This window comes from Anabrus simplex, chromosome 2 (assembly GCF_040414725.1).
Source record: "Anabrus simplex isolate iqAnaSimp1 chromosome 2, ASM4041472v1, whole genome shotgun sequence".
In the NCBI taxonomy this organism is placed as follows: domain Eukaryota; kingdom Metazoa; phylum Arthropoda; class Insecta; order Orthoptera; family Tettigoniidae; genus Anabrus; species Anabrus simplex.
Window position 1 is genome coordinate 868022973 of NC_090266.1, and position 16656 is coordinate 868039628.

At 35.8% G+C, this 16656-nt stretch overlaps 1 protein-coding gene across 6 annotated transcripts in view; it reads left to right on the forward strand.

The window, feature by feature from the left end:
• The window catches only part of Pfrx (6-phosphofructo-2-kinase), a 656010-nt gene extending 640906 nt beyond the window's left edge, over positions 1 to 15104 (forward strand). For all 6 annotated transcript variants that reach the window (XM_068226309.1, XM_068226307.1, XM_068226313.1 and 3 more), the window contains 2 exons: positions 9810 to 13502; positions 13782 to 15104. Coding sequence is in view for 5 of the 6 variants with exons in the window: in XM_068226307.1 (XP_068082408.1) it covers positions 9810 to 9890 (81 nt within the window). In the remaining variant the exon portion in view is untranslated. The remainder of the gene's footprint in view (positions 1 to 9809; positions 13503 to 13781) is intronic.
• The last annotated feature ends 1552 nt before the right edge of the window (positions 15105 to 16656 follow it).

Below are 16656 nucleotides of genomic sequence, written 5' to 3' on the forward strand. Positions count from 1 at the left end.
TAATAATAATAATAATAATAATAATAATAATAATAATAATAATAATAATAATAATAATAATAATAATGTAATTATAAAAAGTATAAGGAAAATATAAATAAGTATAATGTAATTAGATTTTGGAGTGCAAGCCACTGTCCTTGAGGAAGTTGATGACTTGATGACTCAGTGCTGGAGAAGCCAGTGTCACTTCCATTTCCTTAGGTATGTTGTAGTGTTGGCGCCAATGGTCATACAGTTGACATTCTGAGATGATATGCTTGACAGTGAGAGAGCAGTTACATTTACTGCAGGTGGGAGGTTGTTTCTTTTCTAGGAGATAGTTGTGGGTGATCTTCGTGTGTCCTGTCCTTAGTCAGGAGATTAAGACTTGTTCATGTCTGGTGAGGTTTTGGAGAGGATATATTCTCGTAGATATAATTTTAAATTTTTAGAAGTTGCTAGTGGAAGTTTTAAGCCAGTTCATTTTCCATTGTTCGTGTACTTTGATTTTGATAAAAGCAGTGATATCAGAATGTAGCATGGCAATTTGACGATTGTTGATTGGAAGACTAGTAGCCTCTTTTGCTGCTTGATCAGCTGATTCGTTGCCTGGTATTCCTCTGAGATGGTATCCACATAAAAATAACTTTTTTTCCTGCAATCTTGATCTTGTGGTACAGCATTTGAATTTCTTTAACAAGAAGGTGTGTTGTTGATGGATTTTGTATTGAAGTTAATGCACTTTTGGAATCAGAGAATATTATGAATGAGTTATTGTAGCTTGCTTTTGAAATATGAATCATGGCCTGTTTAAGAGCATACAGGTGACTAGTAAGAACTGTGAGCTTACTATAGTCTTTATATTTCACTGCACAACCATTTCTCTCATTGAATTTTGATCCATCAGTATAAATTGCACAATATGATGAGTATCTATTGCAAATTTCATAAAAAAACTGTTGGGATTTTGCGGTGTCAGTTTGAGCTTTACGATTGTTGTTCAATTCCCAGTTGATTGGAGGCAAATGAGCTTTCCATGGAGGGGTATCTAGGTAGTTGTGTGGAAGTAAAATGGGTGGAAGGCTGAGGTTTAGTTCTTTGAGAAAATTGTATATTCTGACATTAAAGGGTTGGGGTTGAGATCCAGTTAGTTTTCCTTCATGTGTCTTTGAAAATAGGTGAGTTTGTAAGTATTGGTTACTTGTGCTAACTATCTTGAGTGTGTATTTCAAACTCAGCTGGTTACATCTGATTTCAAGTGGTGGTTCGTTGGCTTCAATCTCTATACTAGCTATGGGGCTGGTGCGATGGGCTCCTAGGGCAATTCGAAGAGCTGAAGATTGGATGTTATTCTTGAGAGTAGATTGTCTGGCAGAACAATATACTATACTGCCGTAATCCAGTTTGGCTCTGATTGTGGCTCTGTATGTGTTCATTAGGACATGGTAGTCTGCTCCCCAGTTTTTTGCTGAGAGAATTTTCATGACATTCATTCTTCTTTGACACTCGTCTTTAAGATTTAAGGTATGGGGTCCAGGTAAGCTTGTTATCAAATAGAAGTCCTAGAATTTTGATAGTTTTAACTGATTCATTCAATTTTATGGCCTTCCATATATAATTCAGGGTTAGGGATGCTATGTTTAGTTTTGGAGAAGAGATGATGCTTGTTGTTTTAAGGCACCTAACATCGAAGGTCATCGGCCCCTTGGAGAAGAGAATACATTTGGTTTTAGTTTTAGAAAATTTGAACCCTGTGGTTTTAGTCCAGTTTTAAATATTTACAGTTTATTCTTGTAATAGGAGTTGAGTCGTCGTTATGTTTTTCCCTGGGCAGAAGATTATCAAATCATCAGCAAAAAGGCAACACTTAACTGGTGAGTGGATGTTAGAGACTATACCATTAATTGCCACAAGAAACAGTGTTACACTGATAATTGATCCTTGTGGGACACCATTGTTGAATGCTACTTCCTTTGACAGCATTCCATTTACTCTAAATTGAATTCGGCAAAATTGGAGAAAATTATAAATGAAATATAGGATATTTTCAGATATATAATGTGTCATTAGTACTTTGATTACATAGTCTTTCCATACAATGTCATATGCCGCCTTAATTTCTAAACTGACTGCTATTAGGTGTTGGTTATTGAGGAACACTTATCAAAGTGTCTGTTGTGGAATGTGCTTTATGGAACCCGTTTTGCACATTACTGAATAAATTTATGCGCTCGAGATACCAGCATAATCTTTTGTTGACTATTTTCTCCATGAGTTTACACATCGCATTAGTTAAAGCAACAGGACGATAATTTTCTGCAATTGAGTTATCTTTCCCTGGTTTGGGTATTGGAACTACATAGGCATTGCGCCATTGATCAGGAAAAGTCTTAGAACTCCACATGTGGTTGAAAATGGCCAGAAGATAATTTATTGCATTTAGCAGAAGCTGTTTCAGAAATTAAGGGACCATATCTGGGCCAGGACTAGATTTGCTACATTTGTCAAGTTCAATAATTATTTCCTGTAGTTGAAAAGCATCGTTTAGATTATAGTTGGGGTCAGAGATGGCTTTCTTTTGATCAATGGATTAAATGGATTTCTTTGTATGGAGAAATTCGGGATCATAATTTTTGTCACTAGAGATCTCCGCAAATGTGTCCGCAAATGTGTATCAGCAATGTTTTGAGGTTTGTTTACGAAGGTTCCATCAACCGAGTTTCTGAGGGAAGTAATGTAGAAGTGATTATATTTGCCATTTATTCTTTGAAGTTTATTCCACATTTCCTTTTGTGGGGTTTGGGAACTTAGTGAGGAGACAAATGATAGCCATGAATTCTTTTTGCTGAGTTTAATTTCTTTTCGAGCAATTGCTCTACATTTTTGAAATTGGACTTTATTTTCAGGTGTGGGTTTTCTTTTGTAGGGGTAGAAAGCGTGATTCTTATTCGTAATAGACTCTTTACAAGTGTCGTTTCACCAAGGTACTGTTTTCTTAAAGGAATTTGAGATTACTTTTGGAACACTCCTGTCTGCAGATTTAACAAGAACTTCTGTGAAATCTTGAACAATGGTATTTATGTGCTTAGAAGGGAAATCATTTGAAGGGGTTAAGTCATTTAAGTGATTATTGACTGTCTGCCTAAATTTCATCCAGTCTGCCTTATTTAAGTTCCATTTAGGTTTGTTAATAAATGAGGAGTTGACAGAAGAATTTTCATTATTGATTAGTATCGGGAAGTGGTCACTATTTCCTTGGAGTGTTGAATAAACAGACCATTTGAAAAGGGTTGCTATGTCCGGTGTGCAGATAGATAGGTCTATAATACTACAGGTGCCGTGGGCTATGTCAAAGTGAGTTGGTGCAGTAGAGTTCATGAGAATTAAATCAAATTCATCAGGTATCTTTTCTATCTCTCTTCCTCTTGCATGAGAACTATGAGTACCCCATAACATGTTGTGGCTGTTGAAGTCATCTACTAGGATGAATGGTTTAGGTAGTTCGTGGATAAGGTTTCGTAGATCGTCACCTTGAAACAAATAACTGTTTGGAATATAAACATTGCAGATACATAGAGTAGGTGGTAGGGGGACTGAAATTGCTACAGCTTCCAACTTAGTGTTAACAGTAATTTCTTTGGCATAGATATTGTTTTTGATATAAGTGGCTACACCTCCAATCGCATGATTCACATTAGTTCTATTTTTCTGATAGACACTGTAGAGTCTTAGATTGGCAGCAAAGTCTTTCTGAGAGTTTTTCTTGGAGGCAGATAACAGATGGTTGGTGTTTATTTATTAGGAGTTGTAGTTATTCTAACTGTGATCGATAACTGTTAAGATTCCATTGGAGTAATGTTGTCATAATAATGATCAAAAGCAGAAAGAGATTTATCTCCATTATTATACTGGGAAAGAATTGTCGTCATTGGAATAGTCTGGCATTACATTGATATGTGTTGGGTCTTCACTTTGACTGCCGGATTTCAGTAGTTTTTTTACTGTTCGAGTGCTTATTTTTTTATGCTTTTATCGGTGTAGTAAGGATAGTTTTTGTAGGGCTTTAGCAAGACCTTCTATGTCTTGTGTGTAGTTGGAAGCAGTTGCTGATATGTCCTTGGCACCAACTGTATTTTCGATGAAGGATTGGAGCTGTAGGTAGCTGAGGGGTAATACTGATGGGTCGGCTTCCAGAACATTTTTTACTGGCTGGAGCATATCACTTATTGCTGATTATTGCATGTCTGTCTTGGGTTTCTTGGAAGCGTGATTTGTCTTACGGTTTTTGATTTGTTCAGGAGAGGCCAGTATGGATTTGTTGCTATCGGGAGGATTTGAATTAGTTGTTTCACTACTGAAAACCTACAACCTGTTTTCCAGTCATTGACCGGGTCAGGGATGTATAGCTAATGAAATTGGCCTTTTACATCCAGGAAAATTCACTGTTGTAGGGGTGGTGTGTGTTTCCATAGGTGCAGCAATTTCTCTCTCAATTTGAATTCCGCAGGAGGGAGGAGGATTACAGACTTGGCTAAGTGCTTAGTCAGGGTTGGTCATTAAAGTGGCTTCTTGAATAGGCCTATCTTTTGGGAGGGAGCTAGAAGTACCGATGACAGTTTTGCGATTTTCAATCTCTGACTTTTGTGAAATCTCGTGGAGCTGAGGAAAATTATTGGAAGAGGATTAATCTTTTGGAAGTGAAACATCATTAGGACAATCTTTGGCCAGATGTCATTCGGTATGGCAAAGAAAACAAGTGGGTGAGTCGGATTATAGGTAAATCCAGTAGTTAGTACCATCGTATTCGATATGAAGGGATTCGGGGAGTTTATCAGTCTTCATTTTGAATGTACATTTGTCCTCAAAAGCTTAAAATGTGGGAGAATCCTGGAATTGACAAACCTGCTCTAATTGGGGTAATCCTAGACATGATTTCCACACAGTTTTAACAATTCCTCTTCGATAACATAGTTTGGGATCACAAGACAGATGTTGGATAATATAATACGCTTCTTTTTTGTTAGAAGGGGTCATATTTCCAGTGATACCTTGTTTATTTAGATCTTAAGGGTTTGTCAATATGAGATCTTCAGCAGTTTTCTTACTAGAGAGAAAGATGCATATCCTTCTGTTCGATGTACATGAAACAAACCGAATGTTGCTGGGGGTTGTAAGTTTCCCTATAGCTAGCACATAATCCTTGATACTGACCCCATCATGAGATATGATTACAATAGCTTGTTCTTTGGAGGGGTACGACTGAATTGCAGCAGAATAGCTTAACCTTGAATTACGTTCGTTACTAGGCCTAGTTGTGACGGTTGTCATTTGGTTACCTGTTGTTAGGATGTGGAGGGTTATTTACGGTGTTGTTATTATTTGTTGGCTTACTTGGTGTTTGTTGAGGAAAAATATTGATTTCTTCATTCATTGAATTTGATAGATGCCAACCTCTATCAACAGAGGTGGCTATTTTGAGTGGGTCAACAAAGGGTTTTAGGTTATCTGTATAGTTCTTCACTTCTCACAAAGACCACGGATATAATGTCAGGTATCTTATTTACAAAATGTAGTAGGTGATCAAACTATTTACTTCTTATCACTCATACACTAATGTAACAATTACGAACCTCTACTATATAGCAAAACTTGAGCAAGATAATTACTCACGAATATCATCAGTCACTCCTTCCTGATCCATCGATACTGTTCTTGTATAAACTACATACCTCCAATGTGTTGCCATTCATAAATCCATACACAAAATGCATAGATGCATACTCCTCATTTGAATACATGTAAAGCACAACAGAATGATTAACAGCACTCATTGTACAACTTCAGGAGCAGCTAAGAATTTCAAGAACCATATGAGCTGAACTGAGTGGCTAAGATGGTTGAGGTGCTGGCCTTCTGACCCCAACTTGACAGGTTAGATCCTGGCTCAGTCCGGTGGTATTTGAAGGTGATCAGATACGCCTGCCTCGTGTCGATAGATTCACTGGCACATAAAAGAACTCAATTAAAAGCTTTCTTTCTTCAGCTCAGATGTGTAGAACGGGCTCTGTTCAGGAGGTATGATCTGGGTAAAGGTGATGTGATTGGTGAAGGAGATTACGCATACAGTACAGTGTCTGTGCCAACCCAATGTTGGAACTTCTCTATCATGAGCAATTAACTCAACCTGAAGTGTGCCCTTAAATTTGTGTGATATGTATTGGTTAATTCATCCTAAATTGTCAGTACAGGTTTCTCCTTTATTTAAATAATGCACTCATATTTGTAATTGCCTTATGCTTTGAACTAGCGTAAATTTTTGTCCCACAGTATCTAAACACAGATTCTTTCTCTTTCCACTTTGGGCCGATGACTTAGACCCCTTTAAACAACATACATCATCTTTCACTTCTCCAAATTATTTACTATCTGCGTTTGTATTTATAAGACCTTTATCCCTTGAACTGTAGTCTTTTGGCACTTCTGTAAACTTTAGTATCCATTCTGGTTTATCTTCTTCTATTTTCAGTTTCACGTCATTATATACTGCTTGAAAATCCAAAGAACATTTCTTTTATTACTTCCACACCAAATAATAATTCAAAGCACCCAATAAAACACCTTCCAAATATGTTTTATCAAATTATTTGCTTACCCATTAATTGGAATGTCCTTTTATGTTCCAAAGACTGCTGGAATTTATGTTGTGACATTGTTTAGATTAACTCCTACCTTCATCTTCACTTCAGAGCAACAACATATAGCAAAAATGTTTTAAGACCATAATGCTAATTCACTCCACTGTGTTTATATTCTCCATATTGGTATCTTCTGAGGCCACTTGTAATTTGAGTATTAATTCATCAAACACTCTACATCTCACTTGTCATGCCGTGCATGATCACTTCAGTGTGAAAATGCGACATGAATATAGGAACTGCGACTACAGTGGCACTGAACCATAATGAAATTTATCTACAATATTAATATAAACAGTGTAATTGGAAAGGTAACTTCATTGATCCTGAAACCATAGTCAGATATTGACACTATACATAAAGTGAGATAGCCTAAGATTTAGTAACCACAGTAGTGCTAACTCATTCAAATATGGTGGTGGTGCTGATACTACAATCAAATACTGGCACTAGATACGTATAGCAAGATAGGAAGCATAGCTAATAGTTGTGTACAGTAAGACAGGAAAAGTAATCAGTGTGATGCTGATACCACAGTGAAATGTGGACACTGTGATATACAGAGTGGTCCACCAATCCCTTATAGTTCATGAAGAAATTCAACCCTTCTAAGATCGATATTTCTCGCTACTTATATATCGGCAACATAAAATGAGGCAGGTTTACACATGAAAAACGACTATATGCAACTTTCAAACCAACTTGAAAGGACCATTCTGCAAACATGCTGTTCGTTGCATGATTTTATAATACATTGTAGCATTAATATGAACTAGTTAATAGGTTGTGTGAAGTGACCTGTTGTGGTAGAATAATAAATGAACATGGTAAAACATGAATCAGAGATATGTCACAGAAATTAAATGTTTTGGTTGAAGAGAAATGCATTAAAAGGGCATTTTCTGCAAACAGACAGTATGTCATCGTTGTGGATGAATCGGTAAGGTACTAATCTTCTTTGAGAATTGAAAATGTGTGGAAGGTCGAATTCTACTCTATGCAGATACCCCTGAAAACTGTAAAAGTAGTTAGTGGGAAGTAAAGCCAATAACATTATTATTATTATTATTATTATTATTATTATTATTATTATTATTATTATTATTTGTTGTTGTTGTTGTTGTTGTTGTTGTGATAATTTGTAGGCTCTTGCCATATTTGGGGAATTGCAAATGGCATACATTTTCTCGTTCCACATAGCCAGCCCTCCAAAGTAGACTGACACCTGTCGCAAGTCACATGGGAAGCCCATGTAACATGTTGGTCTTGAACATGCTCACCAAAATAAGTATGGTACTGGAAGTTCTCTTTGGTTTGTGCAGATCTTCTTAACATTATGTTACAGTCATATTGCTTGCTGTCGTCAGCAGTACATTCAGCTAGACATACCCAACTGACCTACAACCTCGTATTTCAATAACACTATATATTCCATTCAACCAAATCAAATAGTACTGATAAAGATGTTCCTTTTTAGTCATCAACCATTTTTTGAAGTGACATTCACCATACAATGATGTGAATTATGTGTCAATACCTACATATCTATTTGTACCACATTGTGAATTTTTTATGTTTTTAACATATGGATAACACAAATGAAGGTTCGGGGGTTAAACCCAGGTAAGTCACTTTTTTCTCGAAATTGAGATTGTTACAGTCCGCTTCAGAGTGATCATAGGCATCTATTGAGAGGTTGGAAATGGAAAAAAAAAAAAGCAGGCAAGTCAGGAGAAATTAGCACTCAAAGTTTTGCTGTAAGGGGAAAGAACTAGGGAAGTCAAGCATTAAAATTGCTTTTCCTCAAGTTTTACAAATATTGACTCTCCTGCTTTTTTCCCCTGACCCTTCAAATTATATGTTGTCAACATCAAGCTCTACACCATAAGTGACCTACACTGCAAGAGTTCAGGAGTGTAAAAAATTATTTTAAACATAATCATCACAAGCATACTGTAGACTCATTTTACCAAGCTCTAATGAAACACAGACAAGATTGTAAGTGTATATATTAAGAAACATTTTTATTCTTAGGCTAATTAGTTTTCAAGGTATTCATGATTATATGGCTGAGGATGGCCCCATGCAGGGCTCAAACTAGTACCATTATATAATATTATGTACCAAATATAAATTGTATTGATTAGGAGGAACATCCACAGATCTTATTTTCATTTATTTACATCTGTGACTTGTCACTATGCAGTTCTCCTACCACAGCGATAGCAGTATCGATACGTAACAACAGTGTTGCCACCTTTCGTGCGGAATGTGTATTATGGCGGGTGTTCAGTTTTCACTTGACTACCCTTTATATATACTGTAGTTGGCTTGTTAAACAAGCGATATATTGAACCCTTCCAGCTTTATACAGATTAAGTTGGAACATCACATTAGAGCGATCGACTGGTGATCACTTTGAACTACTACGATTGCCTGAAAAAGCTGTAAATTTATAATTATTCAAAAAGCCGTTAAAATACTGAAAAGTATTGACATCTGAAAACACTAATGGCATATTCGTGTTTAGCACGTTGCTTTTATACAATAAACACAAAGAAATAAACTATTTTCTTGTTTGCTGCCTGGTTCTGTGAAAAGTCATAACTTAAAGCTTGTTCGTTCATCTTCTTGAACATAATTATTATTATTATTCACTTATGTGATTGTTTCATGAATTTATTAGAGTTTTAAATTGACTATTCCGTCTGTATTTTTGAGCTTAAACCCGAACATATTGTAGTACTAGTCCTGTGTAGCAATATAGAGTGATATTTTTGGTTGTCTATAAACTACAGCTTGCTTAAAACTAAATTATAAGGGGTTGGTGGACCTCTGTGTGTATATGTACAGCAAGGTAAGAAAATAATCATAACGATGTTAATACCACAATCGAATACTGACACTATAAATATGTACAGCAAGATACGGAAAATAATCGCAGTGATGCTGATGCAACACCTCAAATACACAACATGTAGGTACAGTAAGATAGGGAAAGTAATCTTAGTAATCTACAATCTTGTACAGTATGTATGTAGAGTGATACTGTATGTATTGTTCGCATTATATAATCATTATTCATGCTTATTGTTAGAGATCTACTGAAGTGTGTTATCTGTGCATTTACAGATACCTGGGACATTGGATGAAAAATTCAAGAGAAGTAGTTCAAGTGATATCATGAAGGAAAACCTGAAGAACAGTTCTTGATGATGGACAAGGGCACTAGGTCAGGAGTGAATTGGGACCGTTAGAAAGTTTGCGAAATGAGTGAGTGGTTGAACACTGTGTGAGAGGATTGAGAGTGCTTGCTGTCCTTTATAGATTTGGGCATTTATTTATTTATTTTAAATTGCTCAGGAAAATAAACAAAATTATATAACCTTTAGTTTGTCAAATATCACTTGTAATGTTTTATCACTTTTTACTCAAAAATGTACATTTATTTTCCATCAGGATGAGCTTTAATAGAAAACAGAACTCCATGTTTGTTTGTGAGTTTGCATGATCTAAATGTGTAATGAAAGATGAGACTTTTCTGATGATGACATGCATATTTGTTCCTGCTCATGTATGTATGTATGTATGTATGTATGTATGTATGTATGTATGTATGTAGTTGGAAGTTTATTCCTTCTTTTTGCCTGCTATTTGGAAGGTGGAAAGAAAAGAGTAGACTTACAATATTGCACATTATAAATTATATTTTTTAATTTGTGCAAAGTTTGTACACAATAAGACAGAGATCAGTATTTGTTTTTGCTTTCCAAAGCTAAAAATTGTAAATTTATTAAGGCAGACTTATGAGAAAAGATTAACTGTACTTTTTATTAATAGTTTTAAAATTCAGATGATAATAGCAGATTATATTGGTTGAGCAGTTCTAGTTCTCTACACGTGAGAGCATTTTGAGGACTTATTTTTTCTCTCATCCTGTCATTGCTGCTTTTGTATATTACTTATGGCTGTGTGTCAGTTATGCTGATAAAATGCAGTCATCAACTCTAAACATGAATTAATTGGATGTATTCTGGTTTCCTTTAATTAATTCTTGTAGGGATATTATTTTGCCCATTCTATTTTTGTTACATTGAGGTTTGTTCATTCTGTTTGAAGACAGGAATATAGAACACCATTTTGTACATATTTTCCAGAAGTTTATGATGATATATTTATTGATATTTATAATGATATATTGATTATATCTTGTGAAACTATTGTTTATGTCTTCAAGTTTATCAGTCTAGATTGATAACAGTGAGAACAAAAACATGCAACTTACTGAGTGTTGTTAAGTGCTGTATGCCTACAATATGTTTTTAAAATCTGCTTTTCAGTGAAAGTGTGAAATTACTGCCTTTATGTGATAAGAGCTAGAACTTCCAGTATGTGATAAAGAGCTAGAACTTCAAGTAAGCATTGTGAACTGGATACATGACTGTGAGGGTACTATTCTAGTCCAAGGAAATGTATCATATTTCTATTTTCTGTTATCAGTGAAAATGTATATGTGACTAATTATGGAGTAGGCTGAGCAGCGTTATCTTTATTGTCGGACAATTTGATTTACCGGTATTTACTCATTTCTTTTGACCATTTGTTGACACAGTCTTTGAAACACTTGAGTATGCCCTTGCTGCTAGATACACTTATTATTTTAAATTATGACAAAGTATATGATATCCTGTTATTATATGTAATGTGTTTTACTTTATCTTGGTTGTTAACTGGACAATTTTTATTGTTGTTAATTTACTATATAATATTAACATTAAAAATTGGTATATAAAATATTGTTTTTATTACCTTCATTGATATGTACCTCCAAGTACTTAGCATATATGGATTATTTTCATCAGAGATCTTGGCTGATCAAGTAGAATATGTACAGTATATTGCAGAACTTTACCTACTTGTCACTTTCTAAACTTTCAGAAATTTCAGATATCTGTTTAGGAGAGAATGGTGCTTTCCATTAGTGAAGGATTTTAGTAACATTCTTATAAAAATGTTGATGTTTTAATGTATGTTTTCTGGAGATGAAAAATTTGATGTAATGGATTGAAGGATGGAAATTGATACAACTTCTTCAATTTTATGAATTGAGTATAAACTGAAGAAATGTTTGTGAAACCTGTATTAATTTTAAAATATTAATACTTTCTCAAGATTGTATGTGCATGCTGTAAACTGTTACTATTACTGTTTGATTGCCATACTGCTAGTAATCACATGTGCTATAACTGTTACTTGTGAAATAATTTCTTCCAAATTATGTTAACTATAAAGAAATATGGGGAAGTAAACTGTAGCTTTTACTGTACATATTAAAAATCTGTTTTTAGCTTTGTGCTTACATTGGCATCTTTATTTGGTAGCATAAATAGATTTAAAAGATATCATTTGTAGCATAAACAGATTTAAAGGATATCATTTGATCTCCTGAGTTGTAGGACTGAGGAGTGAAAAGCCAGTATAATATTATTTGTCATTTTGATATGATTTGATGGAGAACATTATAGTATTGCAGTTTTATCATTGACTGTAAGCAGTGAAGAAATCTATGATTTGTTGGTGCAGTGATATTCAGACCTTTCATTTTTCTCTTCAATTTTTCATATACATGTACATCTGGATGGGTCTTGGTTGAATTAATTTTCTTCAGAAGTACATATCCCTTAATTACTAATGCAGTGTTTCTGAAATGAACATTCTGAAACGTCTGTGACCACTAATAAGACTACTATTTGCAACTGTAATAAGAATGTATTTTGGTACATAATGCACAGAGGTGACTACTGTTGATGGTCCAGAATTATAATTCTCATAATACAAGTGTGATGTATGCATCTGTTAAGATCATTAACAGAATGAACATTTTAAAAAGTCACAAGAAAATGTGAGTGATTTACTTCTTCAACGAATGTGGAGATCAAGTTAATTAGGCATTTTTGCTCTTATATAAAATATTACAAATAAAGTTGTGTAGTGATATTGAAACCTAATAATTGGAATGATCATCTCGTGTAATATACCTATAATGAACATCCATATAGATGGTGGTTGTAATTTCAAAACTCTGTAATATAATTTCTGAAGGATACTATACCACACTAATAGACTAGTACCTTGCAATTCTTGCAGAAGGTAGTCATGCCAAAGTACTCCTAGTTCATCCTTTAGGTGCTGTATGGAATTAAGATCAGGGAACCTAAAGAGTGGGCATTGAAGCATTTTCAGCTAACCATCATGATTCTGGAACCACTCATAGATGGTGATGGTGCCTATGGTAAAGTATGTTATCACACTGGAAATAGCTGTTCCCCTTTGAAGCATGACTGAGCGTACATAGTCAGTAATAAGCTGCAAATATCTATTTACATACATACATACATACATACATACATACTTGCATACATACGTACGTACATACTAGGGGACATTCTTCATGCCAGAATAACAGCCTCCTCCATTCCCCCTCCCCCTCCCCCTCCCCCTCCCCAATCATTGCACAGCTGCCATTGACCTGCACTTTCAACAGAGGGCACTATGAATCCATTCTTGTTTTTTTGCCATAGTCAGAATCTCCAGTTAGCATAGTACCATCTAGGCTTTTGTAAACCTGAATTCATCAGCCTGTATAATTTTCTTCCTCTGATCACTGGTCCTGTTGCAATGGCCCTTGGCAAACCGTTGATGACTTCTAATTTGTACCCATTAACAACTTATACAATATAACACTTGCTGATGTGACTCATCCACACTAACATAAAATAAACAGTATATTCAGACATGTGATTCAAATGTCAACATTATAATCAGGCTTTTTTTTTTTTTTTTTTTTGCTAGAGGCTTTACGTCGCACCGACACAGATAGGTCTTATGGCGACGATGGGATAGGAGAGGCCTAGGATTTGGAAGGAAGCGGCCGTGGCCTTAATTAAGGTACAGCCCCAGCATTTGCCTGGTGTGAAAATGGGAAACCACGGAAAACCATCTTCAGGGCTGCCGATAGTGGGATTCGAACCTACTATCTCCCGGATGCAAGCTCACAGCCGCGCGCCTCTACGCGCACGGCCAACTCGCCCGGTTTATAATCAGGTATCTCCTGTGAAACTGTTGCACCACTGAGCGAGTAGCTGAGAGTTTGCATTTGTGAGATAGTGGGTTCGATCCCCACTGTTGGCAGCCCTGAAGACATTTTTCCATGGTTTCCCATTTTCACACCTTGATTAAGGCCACAGTTGCTTCCTTCCCACTCCTAGCCCTTTCCTGTACCATCTTCACCACACGACCTATCTATGTCAGTGTGACGTAAAGCTAATTATAAAAAGTGTAGCACTCCTGTTTAGCTACTAAATCCCACTGTCATCTGTCATCTGTAGCCTTTTGGACTATCTTCAGTTTACAACTGCAGAACCCCTTGTGTTTACTCATCATCTAATGTTGCACTCCAGTACTGTTGGCCTTGAAAATTCAGCAAGGTAGCAGCATGGGAAGCACCAACAATCGTACCCCATGCAAACTCGATTACATCCCTTTGTTTGCCCATGACACTCTCGCTATATCAGATGCAGGTAAAATACACACTGGGGAAACATGAATACCTCCGTGAAGTGTCTACTTATATTTTCTGTTCATCCCTGTGAAGTATACATGTCATTCAGCAGATGTATGTGTGATTATTTTTGTATGTTCATGCATGAGGTGATCAGATATATTGAATTATTGGTTTGGTTTTGATGAAAATTAGAGCCTTATTATAAAGCTAAATAAAAAAATTAAACTTTTCTGTATTACTTTTTAATTGAAAGGGAGCTGTTATATAAAAGTGAGAAGTGGTAGGAACACATGAATTATTAAAGTATGGTGATTAGTCTCCTGATATGGAGGAACAGATTCCTCACTAACTCTGTTTACCACTTACATATCTTTATTCAGATTGAACTATTTTTAAATTCAAAAATCACTGTTACATATTTGCTGAGAAATCATATTTGCAGTGAGTTTTATACAGTCATAAGGAAAGCACTGTTAATCCCGTAATTTTGGCCCTTAAAACAGCAAACTTTACTACAACAGTTGTAAGAAAGGTACTTGTATGATTATAATGTACTCTGTTGCTTCAGTTGTTTATTCATTGATTTATATATTATGATCCTCAGTGCAAATTTTCAGAACACAAGTCCCATCCTATAGATTGTCCCTTAAATACTAAAGGTCAGATTTTATTTATTTATTTATTCATTCATTCTTTCTAACGAAATTCACACTTGTTTGTAAATGAGAATATTGAGATGGATTTTAATACCTTCTGGTATACAGTAGTTGTGTAAGAATATAATCATATTGTTGAGTATTGAGATATATAAATATATGTAAGTACATAAGTATGTTGTGTAAAGTATATTTTTTTTAAAACTATCTGTGTGTGTCGTTTCATTTCCAAAGTGTTTACTATGTTATGGATACAAGTGCCAAACGTTTTGTCACAAGAAATCTTTGATGTTATTAGATTGTTTTAAATAATGATAGCAGATCATCTGTTTACTCACTGGCACCTCCTCACGGAACCCTTCTGCATGTGCTTGTTATGGACCAGAAGCTGATAAATGGAACTGTGGCATGTGTTGTACGTGTGATAGCTAGGATATGCGTAATGCAGCACTTCTAAATTATTCTGAACAGTGTGAAGGAATTCTCAAAGGGAATGTAACTTTTCAATTTCAAATAAAGTAAAACAAATCAAATAAAGATTTGCTCTAGGGGCTCATTTTCCTCCAAATGATGGATTTAAATTTTAAAAATCAATCAAATATACAAGGTCTATCTAAATTATACCAACAAAAAATCATAGATGCTCTTCTTGTTGTATAAAGAATGATGGTGCAATCTGATTGGTGGAGAAATTTTTCTTTTCGAGAAAATAAGGTTAGTTTGTTACTTCCGGTTGTGTGATTCAAATCGACGAACTCACCATATTTGCTGTGCTAGAGTGTAAACCACTGGCCGCTGCTGTGCTTCAGGGAATAAAGGGGAAGTCTCGTGTATGATAGATAGAGACAAAGATAATGGTCATTGTGAATGCACAAGTTTCTCCTTTGTTTACAGTAGTCACTTCCCATCTGCAGAAGGCTGTATACAGTTTGTTCTCTCCATATTGGCTACTAATTTTGCAGTATAAATTGGTGAGAATGGCTCCATTTTATTACACTAGCGAAGAAGTGGTTGATATGCATCTAGCCTATGGCACAGCAAATGGCAACGGGAGAGAATCCGCACTGATTTATGGAGTCTGGCAGCCTGATCCCTGCCAACCCCATCATCCAACCTTCGTGTCCATTGGCAGGCGACTGCGTGAAGTAGTGAGGTGAGGTGAGGTGAGTGTCCACCAATCTTATTTATTTATCTACACACCATCAATACGGAACATGAAGCTTATAAATTATGATGCGTGATGGGGGCAGATGAAAACCTTCATGTGACTGTAGTGTGCACATTCACCATCGGTTTAGTGTCAATATTTGGGCCGGCATTTTGGTAACTATTTACTTGCTTGGGTCGTGTGTCTTCCCTCCTCTCCTGAACAGTGAGCAGTGCTACTGCTTCTCGGTAGAATCACTGCCTGGATTACTGGAAGATGTTCCCCTCGGTATTCAACAGCAAATGTGGTTGTGTTATAGTGGCGCTCCACCGCATTTCTCTCGCCATGTTATGCAGCACTTCAGTTACCATTATCCAGGGAGATGGGTTGGCCGTGGTGGGCCTCCATGCTCGGCCGATTTAACTTCCATGGACTTTCTTTGTAACGTGAAGATCCAAGTTAAAGGGGAAATATTGAAGATTTACTGCAAACAAACCATTGGGCATATTTTTTCTTTCATACAGTATTTCATTCCCTTCATAGTGTTGTGAGTAAAGGAATGCACGATCATGTGGCGGCAGCGATGCTTATTTGCGGATGTTAAATATTAAA